Source organism: Ovis canadensis, chromosome 12 (genome assembly GCF_042477335.2).
Source record: "Ovis canadensis isolate MfBH-ARS-UI-01 breed Bighorn chromosome 12, ARS-UI_OviCan_v2, whole genome shotgun sequence".
Lineage (NCBI taxonomy): Eukaryota > Metazoa > Chordata > Mammalia > Artiodactyla > Bovidae > Ovis > Ovis canadensis.
Window position 1 is genome coordinate 81,699,581 of NC_091256.1, and position 17,521 is coordinate 81,717,101.

At 38.0% G+C, this 17,521-nt stretch overlaps 1 protein-coding gene across 1 annotated transcript in view; it reads left to right on the forward strand.

The window, feature by feature from the left end:
- NSL1 (NSL1 component of MIS12 kinetochore complex) overlaps nt 1-17,308 on the forward strand; it is a 41,898-nt gene extending 24,590 nt beyond the window's left edge. Inside the window, exons 5-6 of the mRNA XM_069544198.1 lie at nt 13,261-13,328; nt 15,840-17,308. Coding sequence (XP_069400299.1) covers nt 13,261-13,328; nt 15,840-16,118 — 347 coding nt within the window. The 3' untranslated portion in view covers nt 16,119-17,308. The remainder of the gene's footprint in view (nt 1-13,260; nt 13,329-15,839) is intronic.
- The last annotated feature ends 213 nt before the right edge of the window (nt 17,309-17,521 follow it).

Below are 17,521 nucleotides of genomic sequence, written 5' to 3' on the forward strand. Positions count from 1 at the left end.
ATCTGACATAGTACACTCAGGAAATATTTATGAAATAAGTACATAATTATACATGTTATTTTAAAAATTTTAAAAAATAAGGATAGTGTTTAACTTGTTTTTGGCCTCCTTCCTCCTTTCCTATCTACTGCTCCTTCAGAGATCCATCACTAATCTGGTGTGAAGCCGTTTACCCTTTTTTCTCTTTTCATATAATCATATTGAAATACATACATACTAGACATTTGGGGAGCATAATTTATTTTACAGAAAAGTGATTTATGTATTCAGATTATCTATACCTTACTCTTATAAATATATAGGAGATCCTCCAATTCAACTACCATAGATCTCACATTATATTTTAAATTGTGTTATGTTTTTATAATTAGTTTTTGTTTCATGCTATTAATAAATGTAAGCTTAACGTTAACTTGTAAATAGTCAATGGTATATATATATATATATAGTAGAAAATGAAAATCCAGTCTATTTGTCTTCCCCAGTCTATCTGAAGTCAGTCAGTTCAGGCAGTTCAGTCGCTCAGTCGTGTCCGACTCTTTGCGACCCCATGAATTGCAGCAGGCCAGGCCTCCCTGTCTATCACCAACTCCCGGAGTTCACTCAAACTCAGGTCCATTGAGTTGGTAATGCCATCCAGCCATCTCATCCTCTATCGTCCCCTTCTCCTCCTGCCTCCAATCCCTCCCAGCATCAGAGTTTTTTCCAATGAGTCAACTCTTCGCATGAGGTGGCCAAAGTGTTGGAGTTTCAGCTTCAGCATCATTCCTCCCAAAGAACACCCAGGACTGATCTCCTTTAGAATGGACTGGTTGGATCTCCTTGCAGTCCAAGGGACTCTCAAGAGTCTTCTCCAACACCACAGTTCAAAAGCATCAATTTTTTGGCGCTCAGCTTTGTTCACAGTCCAACTCTCACATCCATACATGACCACTGGAAAAACCATAGCTTTGACTAGATAGACCTTTGTTGGCAAAGTAATGTCTCTGCTTTTGAATATGCTATCTAGGTTGGTCATAGCTTTCCTTCCAAGGAATAAGCGTCTTTTAATTTCATGGCTGCAATCACCATCTGCAGTGATTTTGGAGTCCCCCAAAATAAAGTCTGACACTGTTTCCCCATCTATTTGCCATGAAGTGATGGGACTGGATGCCATAATCTTCATTTTCTGAATGTTGATGTTTAAGCTAACTTTTTCACTGTCCTCTTTCACTTACATCAAGGGGCTTTTTAGTTCTTCTTCACTTTCTGCCATAAGGGTGGTGTCACCAGCATATCTGAGGTTATTGATATTTCTCCTGGCAATCTTGATTCCAGCTTGTGCTTCTTCCAGCCCAGCGTTTCTCATGATGTACTTACTCTGCATAGAAGTTAAATAAGCAGGGTGACAATATACAGCCTTGATGTATTCCTTTTCCTGTTTGGAACCAATCTGCTGTTCCATGTCCAGTTCTAACTGTTCCTTCCTAACCTGCATATAGGTTTCTCACGAGGCAGGTCAGGTGGTCTGGTATTCCCATCTCTTTCAGAATTTTCCACAGTTTGTTGTGATCCACACAGTCAAAGGCTTTGGCATAGTCAATGAAGCAGAAATAGATGTTTTTCTGGAACTCTCTTGCTTTTTCAATGATCCAACAGATGTTGGCAATTTGATCTCTGGTTCCTCTGTCTTTTCTAAAACCAACTTGAACATATGGAGTTTCACAGTTCATATATTGCTGAAGCCTGGCTTGGAGAATTTTGAGCATTACTTTACTATCATGAGAGATGAGTGCAATTGTGTGGTAGTTTGAACATTTTTTGGCATTGCCTAAAGGTTTAGGATCCTCCAGTAGCCAAAGAAAGGCTTCCCAGGTGCTACTGGTAAAGAACCCACCTGCCAACGCAGGAAACTTAAGAGACATGGTTCCGATCCCTGGGTGAGGAAGATCTCCTGGAGGAGAGCATGACAACCCACTCCAATATTCTTGCCTGGAGAATCCCATGGACAGAGGAGCCTGGCGAGCTACAGTCCAGAGAGTCACAAAAAGTTGGAAACAACTGAAGCAACTTAGCATGCATGCAGTAGCTAAAGGAAATCATAACAGACATTACAGAAGAAAAATAAATCATGAAATAAAATAAGAATAGTACAAAAATAGAAATGATAAAGAAGCAAAGTTAAAAGATTAAGTTAAAGATTTTCTAGAAGATGAGAGTCCTCAGACAAATTTACATGGAATTATAAGTGGAAGATGAGAAGAGGAAACAAGCAAAACAAATAAAAAAATCCCCCCTACTCAAAAACAAACAAAAAAAGTGTATACTCTATTTAAATAAAATTGTGCGTATGTGTGCTGCTGCTGCTGCTGCTGCTGCTGCTGCTAAGTTGCTTCAGTTGTGTCTGACTCTTAGAGACCCCATGGACTGCAGCCTACCAGGCTCCTCCGTCCATGGAATTTTCCAGGCAAGAGTACTGGAGTGGGGTGCCATTGCCTTCTCCATGTGTATGTATAAAAAAGCATTAAAAAAATTACCAGTAAGAACCACAGAAATGAACCATATGTTACATACTTGAATGAAAAAAATCACAGAATAGAATATATTGTATATATATAAACAACTCAAAACTCCCTGTGCCTACCTGCTCATATACAAATGTACTGATAAAGATCTAAGATTAGACATATCAAGCAGTTACAGTAATTGTCTATTTGAAGGTGTGTGACAGCAGATATTTAGAAAAGGCAGAGGAACCAGAGATCAAATTGCCAACATCCGCTGGATCTTCAAAAAAGCAAGAGAGTTTCAGAAAAACATCTATTTCTGCTTTATTGACTATGCCAAAGCCTTTGACTGTGTGGATCACAACAAACTGAAAAATTCTGAAAGAGATGGGAATACCAGACCACCTGACCTGCCTCTTGGGAAACCTATATGCAGGTCAGGAAGCAACAGTTAGAACTGGACATGGAACAACAGACTGGTTCCAAATAGGAAAAGGAGTATGTCAAGGCTGTATATTGTCACCCTGCTTATTTAACTTCTATGCAGAGTACATCATGAGAAACGCTGGGCTGGAAGAAGCACAAGCTGGAATCAAGATTGCCAGGAGAAATATCAATAACCTCAGATATGCAGGTGACACCACCCTTATGGCAGAAAATGAAGAGGAACTAAAGAGGCTCTTGATGAAAGTGAAAGAGGAGAGTGAAAAAGTTGGCTTAAAGCTCAACATTCAGAAAATGAAGATCATGGCATCCGGTCCCATCACTTCATGGCAAATAGATGGGGAAACAGTGGAAACAGTGTCAGACTTTATTTTGGGGGCTCCAAAATCACTGCAGATGGTGATTGCAGCCATAAAGTTAAAAGATGCTTACTCTTTGGAAGGAAAGCTATGACCAACCTAGATAGCATATTCAAAAGCAGAGACATTACTTTGCCAACAAAGGTCCATCTAGTCAAGGCTATGGTTTTTCCAGTGGTCATGTATGGATGTGAGAGTTGGACTGTGAACAAAGCTGAGCGCCAAAGAATTGATGCTTTTGAACTGTGGTGTTGGAGAAGACTCTTGAGAGTCCCTTGGACTGCAAGGAGATCCAACCAGTCCATTCTAAAGGAGATCAGTCCTGGGTGTTCTTTGGGAGGGATGATGCTGAAGCTGAAACTCCAACACTTTGGCCACCTCATGCGAAGAGTTGACTCATTGGAAAAAACTCTGATGCTGGGAGGGATTGGGGGCAGGAGGAGAAGGGGACGATAGAGGATGAGATGGCTGGATGGCATTACCGACTCAATGCGCATGAGTTTGGGTAAACTCCGGGAGTTGGTGATAGACAGGGAGGCCTGGCCTGCTGCAATTCATGGGGTCACAAAGAGCTGGACGCGACTGAACTGAACTGAAACCTTTAAAAATCATTTTCAGATTGCTCTATTTTTATTTTATCTACAGCAAATTCCTCCCCTTGACGTTGGTTATATTGGCTGTCCTTCATGGTTGTAATTTCTTCATATATTTAAGAATTTTGCTTAGCAAGTGTTTCTTGACTGAGTTTTTCATGTGCTTACTTTCTAATTGCTGCTTTCCCCTCTTCCTGTCTAGCAGTTTTGTGGTTGCCTTCTGTCTGGCCCTTGATCAGTCCCAGGCAAGAACCACATCTTAAATTGACACTGGGAGGGCCTCTGTTCCACTGTAATATTGGCGATAGTGGATCTAGTCACTAAGTCAGCAGGCAGCTTAATACAGCCCTGGCTTTGAGGCATTTTCTGCCATCAACTAGTGTAGCTTTAAGTATGCTGCAGCTCAGTAGCTCAGTTTGTTGGTTTTTTCCCCCAGCCTCCTTTTCTGGGTAGGAAAACTCCATTTGAACCCTTGGTTTCATGTATGAGGCCAGCTCTCCCCATTCCCTGCCCCTCTGGTGCATGTTGACACCTTTTTATCTTGTGGGTAGCAAATTCCTGGTTACTTACTGCCTACCTTCCGTCTGCCCTCCAGTCGGTCTGTAACTTTAGCCTGACTTAAAAGCTTTTTCTCTTCTACTTTTTTCTGGTTCATAGAAATTTACTTTGTACATGCTTTGAATTTGTCTTTAAAATTTTTCTGTCTTTATCCAGTGGTACTTTGGACAAAAGTGGGGAGTTTATGAACTTCTAAGACCAGCTTGACTAGAAATTTAGGATACTCTTAAAAACACAAATCAACTTTCATTCCTCTGCTTAAAATCCTAAAGTCTCCCAATTTTAAAGAATACATAATAGACTTTGACCTTCTCAGCATTCCTTTATGTGACCTGGCCCTTCCAGATTCATTTCAAAAGCTTTCCTTTTTGTTCTAGCCCTCTGTAGACCCTCTCTTTCTGCAAAGTGGTTCAGCTGTATGTGTGTGTGTATGTCTATTCGTTTTTTAGTTTCTTTTCCATTGTAGGTTATTACAAGATAGTGAGTAGAGTTCCCTATGCTATTAATGTGTAGTAAGTAGGTCCTTGTTGGTTATCCATTTTATATACAGTAGTGTGTATATTTTAATCTCAGACTCCTGATATATCCCTCTTACCCTTGGGTAACCATGACTCCTGATATATCCCTCTTACCCTTGGGTAACCATAAATTTGTTTTCTATGGCTGTGATTCTATTTCTCTTTTGTCAGTAAGTTCATTTGTATCATTTTTTTTAAGATTCCACATATAAGCAATATTGTATGATATTTGTCTTTCTCTGTCTAACTTCACTTAGTATGATAATCTCTAGGTCCATCAGTGTTGCTGCAAATGGCATCTCATTCTTTGCTGTGATTGAGAAGTATTCCACTGTGTGTATGTACCACATCATCTTTGTTGATTCATTTGTCAGTTTTGTTTCCATGTCTTGATTGGCTATTGAAAATAGTGCTGCTATGAACATAGTGTTGGCTCTGTGTCTTTTCAAATTACAGTTTTCTCCAGATAAATGCCCAGGAGTAGAATTGCTGAGAGATCTGTTTTTAGTTTTTAAAAGAATTGCTGTGAAAGTTGCTGATTTGTGTCCAACTCTTTACAACCCCATGAGTATACAGTCCATAGAATTCTCCAGGCCAGAATACTGGAGTGGGTAGCCTTTCCCTTCTCCAGGGGATCTTCCCAACCCAGGGATCGAACCCAGGTCTCCCACATTGCAGGCGGATTCACTGAAACCTGAACCACAAGGGGAAGCCCAAGAATACTGGAGTGGGTATCCTATCGCTTCTCCAGGGGATCTTCCCAACCCAGGAAGCAGGCGGATTCTTTACCAACTGAGCTATCAGGAAATTGCCAAGGAATTCCCATACTGTTCTCCATAGTGGGTGCATCAGTTTACATTCGAATTAGTAGTGTAGAAGGGTTCCCTTTTCTCCACCCCTTCTCCAGGGTTTATCATTTGTAGCCTTTCTGATGATGGCTGTTCTGACTGGTATGAGGTAATACCTTATTGTAGTTTTGATTTGCATTTCTTGAATAATTAGCAGTGTTGAGCATCTTTTCATGTGCCTGGTGGCCTTCTGTATGTCTTCTTTGGAGGAATATCTATTTAGGTATTCTACCCATTTATTTTTTTATTGAGCTATATGAGCTGATGGTGTATTTTGTAAATTAATCCTGTCAGTCACATAGTTTGCAAGTATTTTTTCCTCAGATTGTCTTTTTGTCTTGCTGATGGTCTCTTTTGCTGTGCAAAAGCTTTTAAGTTTAATTACGTCCCATTTGTTTATTTTTGGTTTCGTTTCCATCACTCTAGGAGACAAATCCAAAAAAAAAAATACTGCTATGGTTTTTGTCAGAGTGTTCTGCCTGTTTTTCTCTGGGAGTTTCACAGTATCCAGTCTTACATTTAGATTTTTAATCCATTTTAACAAAGTTTGCTTCTGTATATGGTGTTAGAGAATGTTCTAATTAATTATTTTACAGGTAGTTGTCCAGTTTTCCCAGCGCTACTTGTTGAAGAGACTGTCTTTTATTCAGTGTATATCTTTGCCTCCTTTGTCATAGATAAAATGATCATAAGTATATGAGTTTACTTCCCCCAGTACTTCTAAGGTTGACATCTTCTCAGTTTTTCTTATTTAAATGCTTCCTCCGCAGAGAGATCTTTCCTACTCACCCTGGTAAAAGTAATCTCTCCCCAATTCTCTGTCATAATACTTGTTTATTTCCATAATATCATTTGTTACGACATGTGCTTGTTTGTTCCTTTTCTCACAAAACTGAAAGCTTCATGAGCTTTTTACTTTGCATTTTTGTTTGCATTATGTGAAACCAGCATATAGCATCATGCTCAGTAAATACTTACCACATGACTATTATTCACCCATGCATTCAGCATTTTTATTGAATGTCTACTATATGCCAGAACTATTCTCATTGTGGAGGATGTAATGGTGAATGATACAGACAGGGTCCTTGCTCTGTGGAGCTTACATTCTAATGAGGGAAGGCAGGTATCAACAAATAGAAAAATAAATAACATCAGTGCTAGGGTGATGTGTTTAGGTGATGGGAAACACTTTTCTGAGGAAGTAACAAGAAGGAATTTATCTTGTGACAATCAAGAGGAAGAACTTTTCAGTTAGAAAAGCTAGAACAAGGTTCCTAAGAATGAGCTTGAGTATTCATAGAACAAGGGACTACTGAGGCTGTAGTGGAAGGAATAGAGGGAAAGAGCATTATAGGAGAAGGTTAGAGTCTTGACTGAGACCAGATAACACAAGCTAGGAGTTTAAAAATATGTGGTACCTTAAGACAGATGCAGTTCTTGGGTACTGAAGGAGCTGGTGAGGTGTAGGTGTGAGTAGAGGCCAAGGAGCCTAGCACGTGTGTTAAACAGATGGGTTAAAATTGTGGCAAAGTGTTATCTTCCAGAAAGTCGTATATCACTGCTTAGTTTTTGGTTTCCTTTTCACTGGGGATGCTACTTTTTAACTCATGGTTCTTATTCATGCCTTTAGTTACCCTTTTTAGAAACTAGTACAAGCCAAACATCCTATATTATGCATGCTTGCTCATACATGTTCATAAAAATACAGTGGAAATGGAAAGGAAACACTCAGTTAATGCCTTTTTTTCCTTGCTGAATTTCTGAATTTGTGCATGCTTTTGGAATTTCATGTTTCCTAGTTTAGTCAGTGCAGTGACCTAAAAGCAAAACAAGGTTGATTACTCAATCTTTCATTTCCACTTTTTCATTTCCCTGTGTTTTAGAAAGCAAGTGACTAGGGAAGGCAGTGTACTCAAGGGTGCCTAACTTCCACATTTTTAAGAGCAAACTTTTATATATATATATCTTTGCAGCAGTCTTCTAATTAACTCCCTACCAATAGGATGAGTTTTCATTTGTCATTTATAACCTTTTGTGATCCTATTAGTGAAACTAATCATTCTTTCCATATCATCAACTTTTTTAAAAAGTTATTTGAAATTAATTGACTAGGCTCCCTTTTTATTATTTCCTGTCCTTCACAAAACATGTAGTAGTGACAAGGATCTATTTTAAGTTTCTCTGTAGTAGACTTTATGATAGTTCTTTTGCTGACCCTACAAGCAGAGGACTTAGAGACAGTTCCTCTTTTTTCCTAATAATGACAGCTTGCTTAAGCCATTGTTAGAATATTTACAGGTAGTCACCCACTTACAAATGGTTACATTTCAGACATTTATACTTAATCTGAACTTTGAAATTTGAACTGTATTTCCCCCTGAAAAAATGTGCAAATGGTATTATAAACAAATAACTTTCTAGGCTACCCTTTAAAGATCTGTGTAAACCTGTGTGTGCTCGGTCATTCAGCTGCGTCTGACTCTTTGCGACCCTATGGACTATAGCCCACCAGGGCCCTCTTTCCATGGGATTCTCCAGGCAAGAATACTGAAGTGGGTTGCCATGCCCTCCTCCGAGGAATCTTCCCAACCCAGGGGTTGAACCCGTGTCTCTTGCATTGCAGAATTCTTTACCACAAAGCCACCAGGGAAGCCCCATGTAACATATAGTGTAGCTGAAATACTACACATTTATGATGAAAAATATTAGGAAAACCACACTTCAGATGCACATTAGTTCTACTGCGTGACATTTAAATAGAATCTGGAGGTAGTCCTTTGGGTTCAGTGATACCTTTGTTTGTGATGAGACAGTGAATAATGGTGCCATGAAGGTGTTCCCATTAAGGTGATGGAGAGAGCCCTTGAGGATGCTTCTGCAGGAAGCCCATCCATCTCCTGTGTGGCAAGGACCAGCCATCTGGACATGAGACAGTTGATCACAAGTACCTGTAAGCTCTTACTAGTTACAGCAAGTGGAACATTCATTTAAAATAACCTTAAGTGAGAAATTGAAAAGTTTGTGTATTTTGAATTCCTGAGCAGATGTTAATGTTGGTGAATGCTTTTCTGATACATTTACAGATGACATATTTCATTTTTAGTGGTCATATTTGTGTGTTTATTTTTCCCTTTTTGGGTTTTTTAAAATCTGTGTGTGTTTAGTTTTATTCCTAAAATTATTGATGCTTCTTAGTTTTCAAAGAAAGGAATTTAATTTACTTAACTAAAAACAAAACAGTACTTAAATGTTAATAGTTGAAACAAATTTAACTCTAGACTTTTAAAAATTCTTTGCTAGGCATAATTTATTTTTGTTTTTATCTTAAGAGATTTTTACTGTAGCAAAATTTTTGACTGTTTGTTAACTTATATTCATTTGAGTATAGCATAATTCCTGACAAAGTGGTAGTTTGGAAAGTTACGTATAGAATATAGAAGAGTGTGTGCTGTGAGTTTCTAACTCTGTTTAGTGTTTATTCAGTTATTTGTTTAGTTCAAATACATTTCTCAGTTGTCACAGCTCCTTTTTTTCCCATCTAAAAAAAAAGAGGCTGATGAAACCTGCTTCCGTCACAGAGTTGCTAAAGTTAATACATAGGATTGATTGGCATTGTATGACAGCCCATAATACTACAGAAATGCGCTATCAGAAGATCACATGTAGGGAAAACTTCCATTCCTTCTGTTTCTTTTACCTGAACTCTCCTTTTTATAGCCAAGTTTCTCAAAAGAATAATCTACATTCATCCGCTTCACTTTCATTTTTGTCAAAAATCATCAGTAGTATTAAGCATTGATATTGTTATGACTATGTAAATATTCTTCAGTATGAGTCAGGTAATCATACTATGAGTGTATTTTCTTTCTTGAACATCTTTCTACCCCCCTGCTTCGGAATGCTTTATTTTTCTGTTTACTTTGTTTGCTGATGTGTCTTTCACTAATTCTTTCCCAAACACTTCAATAGAACTGTAAAATTCTTCTCAATATAGTAAACACTTCCATCAAATCCACTTTTAAAACGCTTTCCTTTTTTCTTGGAGGTTTTCCTCTGGGAGCCTTTTGTCTTCCTGTTCTAATCTGGACTGTTTGCTCTTTAGGCCTGCTGAAGAGCTTTCATTCCATCTGTTTTTTCCTCCTCATCCTGGGGATTTCCTTTACTTCTGTTATGTTTTGGATCATGTTTCCTGGTTCCTGTGTTTTCTTCTTTCTTGATTTATTCTCTTGTTTTGGTATAGCACATCCTCTACCACCCACCTCCTCCTTCCACTCACCCCCAGCCACCCAGTACAAAATCTTCTTAGTCTATAACATCTATGTTATAACAGCTTTTATAACATCTGTAAAGTTTTTACTCCTTTCAATTCCCTTGTTGGATTGACCTCACCTTTGTGCCTCCATGGCAAACTTTGTTATAGCCTTCATCCATCATACTTTTCAAGCACCTGCTCTACAAGTCAGACACTGTGTTCAGCAGGAGGGAGTCCAAGATTAAGAGAATAAGGTTCTTGTTCCCAAGGAAATTCTGAAAAATAGGAGCACCATGGTTCCTACTGCGGGGGCCGTACTGCCCCCTAGCGGTCCTTTGAAAAATAGGGGGAAATTTTTAGTTACAGCACTAATGGGAGGGCGTAGCTGGCATTTTATAGTCAGGGGCCAAGAATGCTAAACGTAGTGTAAGTCCAGCACAAGTTTAGAATGTCCCACCAAACATTCATGTATGAAAATCTGTTCGCAGTTATCCAAGCCTGGGACCTAACTCCATTTTACATGCAATCCCAAACTACTTGGCACATTTTTCATTGTTATTGCTTGTGCAACAGATGGAAAACAGCTATTGTCCATCCGTGTGTGTTTGCAGAAGAAAGTTTTTTGTTAAGTTATATGTGTTACTACGTGCTGAGTGACTGAACTGAAGACAACTTTCTAGAGTAAATGCTGAAAAAGAGATTTCGTTCATTATGTGTATGTTTGTATATATTGAGCTATAATATATAGTGCGCAGCTTGATGAACTTGTATACATATATACATATTAAAGTATGTAACTGCCACTTGGATCTAGATATTGTCTGCAGAGTTGGGAAACATAGGATAAACCTATTTTTATGGGTTTTTAAAATATATTTATTTTTTTAATTTATTCATTTTTTAATTGAAGGATAATTACTTACAGAATTTTGTTGTTTTCTGTCAGACCTCAACCTGAATCAGCCATCGATATATATATATCCTCTCCCTCTTGAACCGCCCTCCCATCTCCCTCCCCATCCCACCCCTCTAGGTTGATACAGAGCCCCCGTTTGAGTTTCCTGAGACATACAGCAAATTCCCACTGACTATCTATTTTACATATGGTAATGTAAGTTTCCATGTTACTTTCTCCCTACCTCTCACCCTCTCCTCCTCTCTCCCCATGTACATAAGTCTATTCTCTGTCTGTTTCTCCACTGCTCCCTGCAAATAAATTCTTCAGTAGTATCATTCTTCTAGATTCCATATATATACATTAATATGCGATATTTATTTTTCTGACTTCACTCTGTATAATAGGCTCTAGGTTCATCCATCTCATTAGAATTGACTCAAATGTGTTCTTTTTTTACGGCTGAGTAATATTCCATTGCATATATGTACCACAACTTCTTTAACATAGGATAAACCTATTTTTAAAAAGTACCTTTTCAAATAATATGCTGTTATGTGTTCATATGTACAGTAAATATAGTCACACTGTCCAAAAATCTGGAAACATCAGGAAAATATCCTATTTATTTCATTTTTTACATTTTAACAGTTAGATCCGTTGCTTTAAATTTTACTTGAAAAGGTAACTTGAAGAAGAAGATATAGACTATATTATTTGCAAGTGTAACTAACACATATTTATTCTGCTTCCCAATTTTACAGACACTCTGTACCCCAAAAAATTTCTGTATATTCCTTACTGGTCAATATTCTGCTGCTCTCAGAGGTAGCCACCATTCTGACTTAATCATCATATTTCTTCAAATATTCTTTCTATCTCTATTAATTTACATATGCAGGAAAGGTAAATTGAACTAAAAAGAAGTCTTTGCAACTAGAGTTGCATTTTATCAGTCTGATTATGAAATGTTTTAGATCCACTTACAACTTTTATACTCCCTTTTTTCAAAAGATGAATTACTTAGAAATTTTCAACAACATTTTTATTTGCAAAGGATTTTGGTACAGTGTGTAGAACAAAGCTAATGGGAAATATGTAATGGAAGATTTGTCTTTTTAATAGAACCAAATGTTACTGAATTAACAGAAGCACCCAAAATGTAGGAATCTCATTTTTATTAATAAAAATTATTTTAAATACTTTCTATTATTGCCACATTGTATATTAAAAACTTTTTTATAGTGATAAGAAATTATGTGAATTTAAAATTCTCAATTAGATTGCTTGTCTTTATTCTTACTCCCTGGTGGCTCAGGCAGTAGAGTGTTCTGTCTGCAATGCGGGAGACCTTGGTTTGATCCCTGGGTCGAGAAGATTCCCTGGAGAAGGAAATGGCAACCCTCTCCAGTACTCTTGCCTAGAAAATCACATGGACGGAGGAGCCTGGTCCAGGCTACTGTCCATGGGGTCAGAGAGTCAGACACGACTGAGAGACTTCACTGATTCTTACTCTGAATCTGTCCACAAAGGTCAACTACATATCTTCTGTCTGTTGAGTCACTGAGTCGTGTCTGATTCTTTGGAACCCCATGGACTGTAGCTCGCCAGGCTCCTCTGTCCATAGGATTCTCTAGGCAAGAATACTGGAGTTGGTTGCCATTGTCTCCTCCAGGGGATCTTCCTGACCCAGGGATTGAACTCACATCTCTTGCATCAGCAGTTGGATTCTTTACCACTGTGCCACCTGGGAAACGCCATCTTCTCTATAGTTCTCATATTTCTGTTTTTGTCTTATCCATTCTATATTCCCCATCGCCTTTCAACAGTATGACTGTATGATCTCTGAATTCTTTTTAAATGGATGTGATTACTGAACTACTGAATGTAATCTGAATTGTGGTGGAATTTCAAAGTAGGAGATAATATTTTCTATTGGATTTAATCCCTACACTTTCCAGTGTTTTAGTGTAGGGAATTATTTTGATGTAACACTTTTAATAAGGCCATCTCATTTGTAGATACATTGTGCTTCCTAATTTTCACCATTTCAACATGCTGTACTTTGTATTGGCATATTATCCACACTCTTTTAAGATTATTTCCTCCCCTGTTGTCATATTCAAATAAATAGAGTATGTTATTTCACTGATCTTCTGTTTTATATATAGAATAACCTCTGCTTTTCTTGTTAAGTAAAGGTGAAGAGTCCTCACAGATCATTGTCCAGATAGCACCTGCATGTCTTTTATGACTTGGTATTAGATTAAAAACCTAAAATATTGTTTGGTGGTTTCTTTGCAGCCCCTCGGTTGGAAAACTTGAGATGCAGAGGAGAAACAGTAGCTAAGGAGATCAGTGAAGCCATGAAGGTAACTGCCTACTAAATTATAAGTGAATAACATGAGTAGCTAGGTATTTGCTTTTAGCATTCATATGTGTGTTAGTCTGTTGTAATAGGAATTCTCAGTAGTCTTTTAAATAGATCTTCAGTGAAGTTATTAAATGACTGTAACATTCAGAATGATTACCATTTTTTAGGTACCTACTGTGTGCCAGTGTTATGCCTGGCTTCTTTAAAGGTTGGGCTTCGCTGGTGACCCAAACAGTAAAGAATCTGCCTGCAATGCAGGAGACCTGGGTTCCATCCATGCATTGGGAAGATCCCCTGGAGAAGGGAATGGCTAGCCACTGCTGTATTTTTGCTTGGAGAATTCCATGGATGGAGGAACCTGGCAGGCTACAGTCCATGGGGTTGTAAAGAGTTGGACACAACTGAACGATTAACACTTTAACTTAACTTTCTTTGAAGGTTGGTTATATTTTTTGAGTTCTGAGAGTTAGAAATCCATCAAACAATTTTGATAATAACACTAACATTTAATCAGCATTTATGAATTAGGCCCCATCTAACTGTTTTATATATATTGTATTACCTCATTTAATCCTTACTCTATCCCTCTGAGAGAAGTACTGCTGCTTCCTTGTTTTACAGATAAGGAAAGTAGAGGGGCTAAGCAGATTGCCCAAACATATCATTGTGCCAGGATTTAAACCCTGGATGTTTAGCTCCAGAATATGTACTCTTAACCACTGTATTATACTGTATTTATGCAAATAATCAATAAATAATATATAAGAAGAATAGCAGAAGAAGTTTATTAGAATCAAACCGAGGGCTATAGCCCAGGAAAGAGCTTCTCAGTAGCTTTGATGGGACTGCTCCAAAGGGTAGGGGAGGAGCCAGTCTATATGAATTTTTTGGCTGGGGAAGAAATGTCAAGATTGCAACTTGGTAAAAGATTACTGCTAAGTGCGAAGAACAGATGTCTCAAGTTAATGATTTTAGTGTTTTTTTCTGTGTATGGGAAGGTGCAAGAATCTGGGGTCGCTGAAATCTGTCCTTAAATGTGCATCTTAACTATCTGGGAGCCTGTGTATCCAAAGCACAGAATGCTCATCTCGGCTTTCCCATCCTGAGTTCCCCTCTGGGCTCCCTGTCTTGGGTGACTGCAGTGGGTCATGCCTTCCCCCTTTGTGTAACTGGATGATGAGCACATTCTTTGCTTTAATGGTGAAAGCAGAAGTACAAGGTATGTCTGACAGGCCACAAGACAGGCTGTTTGAGTTAGCATACAGTTCAAACTAAATCATGTATAAACCAGAGTGGCTTCCTCATACCTCAGTATGTGGAAATTTCTTCCATCAACTGCATATCCAACTTGGAGTTTTAATATTATTATAATAAAATTGTCCATGTTCTTGACATGTATTTTGCACAAACAAAAACCATTTGGATATCTAGTACATGAAAATTATTTTTAAACTCCTTCAGAATCTCCTCTGTTTTGATTACTTTCTGTAACCTTTTGTGATGTGTATTGATCCCATGATTTTCTGGTACTCACACTTCTCTCACAGCATGCTCTTAATCAGACATTGGCGAGCTGTGGTGGGCCAGGCTAAAACCCAGCCTGCCACCTGTTTTTGTAAATAAAATTGTTTTGGAACTGAGCCATGTACTTTCGTTTACTTATTGTCTATGGACTTTTTGGGGCTTCACAGGTGGCACGGTGGTAAAGAATCTGCCTGCCAGTGCAGGAGACACAGTTTTGATCCCTGGTTCTAGAAGATCCCTAGAGTAGGAAATAGCAACTCATTCCAGTATTTTTGCCTGGAAAATTCCATGGACAGAGGAACCTGGTGGGCTTCAGTCCAAGGGGTCACAAAGAGTGGGCTGTGACTGAGCGTGTATGCGTGCATGGCCTCTTAACACTAGAAAGGGAGAGTAGAATACTTGTGACAAATGTAAAGGCCCTCACAACCTAAAATGTTTATTCCTTGGGCCTTTATAGGGAAAACGCGCTGATCCCGCCTCTAAGATTTCTAAAATACGTACTGTCCTAAAATACAGGATTCCAGACATTAGATTTTTTACCTCTGAAATTCTGTTAACCTCGTGTGTGTGTGTGTGTGTGTGTGTGTGTGTGTGTGTGTGTGTGTGTGTGTGTTAATCTTTTCACCTTGCTGTGAGGCTTTAGTTCCCCTGCTAGGAATCTAACTTCCTAACCCGTACCTCCTACATTGGAAGGACAAAGTCCTAACCACTGAACTGCCAGGGAAGTCCCTGTTACCTCCTGTTTTACTAGAGTTTTATGTTACTACCAGGCATTATAAAATAGGAATAGAATACATCTTTTTAGCTTTTGCTTTTTGTTAAAATCCCTCAGCTAAAATTGGTATTTTAAAGTAATGCCAATTATGTGACCTAAAAATAAGGTTTTAGAAAAAGGCTTGACCTGAACAACTTAAATACTTACCTCTGTGTTTTTGTGTTTCAGCCTGAGATTAACGTTACGTATTACTGTTGTTTGTTTTTTAAGTCCTTACCTGCATTAATTGAACAAGGAGATGGGTTTTCCCAAGTGTTAAAGATGCAACCTGTTATCCAGCTCCAGAGAGTCCACCAGGAAGTCTTTTCCAGTTGCTGTAGGAAACCAGATGGTAAAGCCGAGAGCTTTATAGCACAGATAGAAGCCACACCAGCCGAGACTTCTACTAGGACGACTACTGACTTGGTACTGAGAAGAAAGCGAACTAAAGACTGCCCCCAGAGGAAATGGTATCCGTTGCAGCCAAAGAGAATTAATCTTGATACATAAGCCCTTTTTGTTCATTTTAAGAGGTGAAATTAGGCACTGTCAACATTTAGATTACAGCCTAATGCCTGGACAGGACTTTGTTTAAAACAGCAGATAACTAGTGATTCCTTAATACAAGTATAGTAATGCTATGTTGGGGTGTGATGTAATATTTTCATCTGTAGTCCATGAAAAGCATATTGTTTGAATATTGACACAAAGCCTGTCAACAGTCATTAAGAGTACAAAGTTTTACTGTCCTTAAATGCCATCAACACTTGGCTGCCTTACAGCTTTTGTGGAATTTCAGAAGTAACATATCCCACTGCGTTTCCCAGATATACATCTTTGTTTAAAAAAGAGCTGTAACAGTTTATTTAAGGGCTGAAAGTCGTCATTTCTGCACAGTAGCAGATACCGTTGTTTTCTTGGGTACCTCCCCCAAAGCAGTTTGATTTATCAAATTAACATGCAGATGACAAGACTGGCTTTGACTTTGTTACACTAAGTTCCATTAATTTGAATTTGTGGGATTAATTTTAATTTTTTTGGTTTTGTTTTATAAGACAAGATGATTTGTGTAAGAATTTCTCTTAGAAATAAAACTTGCCATGTAGCTGGTGTTTCTTACACACACTTTTGTTTTTCATAGATTAAGTTTTAAACATAAGTTGACTTGGAACTAATAATTTCAGGATTTCTCGTTATTTTTTGTAGATGAATCCAGTTCAAAAATATATATCAGATTAAAACATAAAACAAATTGTCACTGTGGAAGAAATACAGATGATCATATTGAAATATTTTACATTTGAGAATGTTCACATATCAAGTATATAATCATTGGTAGAAAGAAGTCTGAGAAAGCAGTATTGCCTATACTCGTAAACATTTAAGTAGAGTTTCTCTAGCTCTTATTGTTTCTCTTATTCACATTAATACAATGTAGGCAGGGCCATCTAGTTTGCCAGCTGTTTTCTTACAAACGATTGTATACCTTCATTCCTTTACAGAGGAATTTACTAATCACGAGGTTGGAAAATAATGTACTTCTCTTGTTCATTATGTCTTAATTATCATGAATAAGAAAGTCTGTCTCAGTGAAGAAAACTTACAAAGCTACTTTATTGCATTCTGAATTTGAATGTTACAACTTAAGATCTGTATATTTGTATGCAATAGTGTGTTTTTATTAAAATAATGTACAAAGACTGCAGCCTTGATCCTGTGTATTTTTGAGACTTGTCTCAGGCCTTGTGGAGCTCAGCTTTAGTTGGATGGTAGGTCAACACCTTGCACGTAACTAAATTTCACTGTAAAACTGGAGTCTACAGAATATTGCTATACTAATGCCATGCTTTTTCATAATATCAGTACAAAGGTCTATGAATAGTTTCACTCAAAAGCATGCAAACAAAAGCATT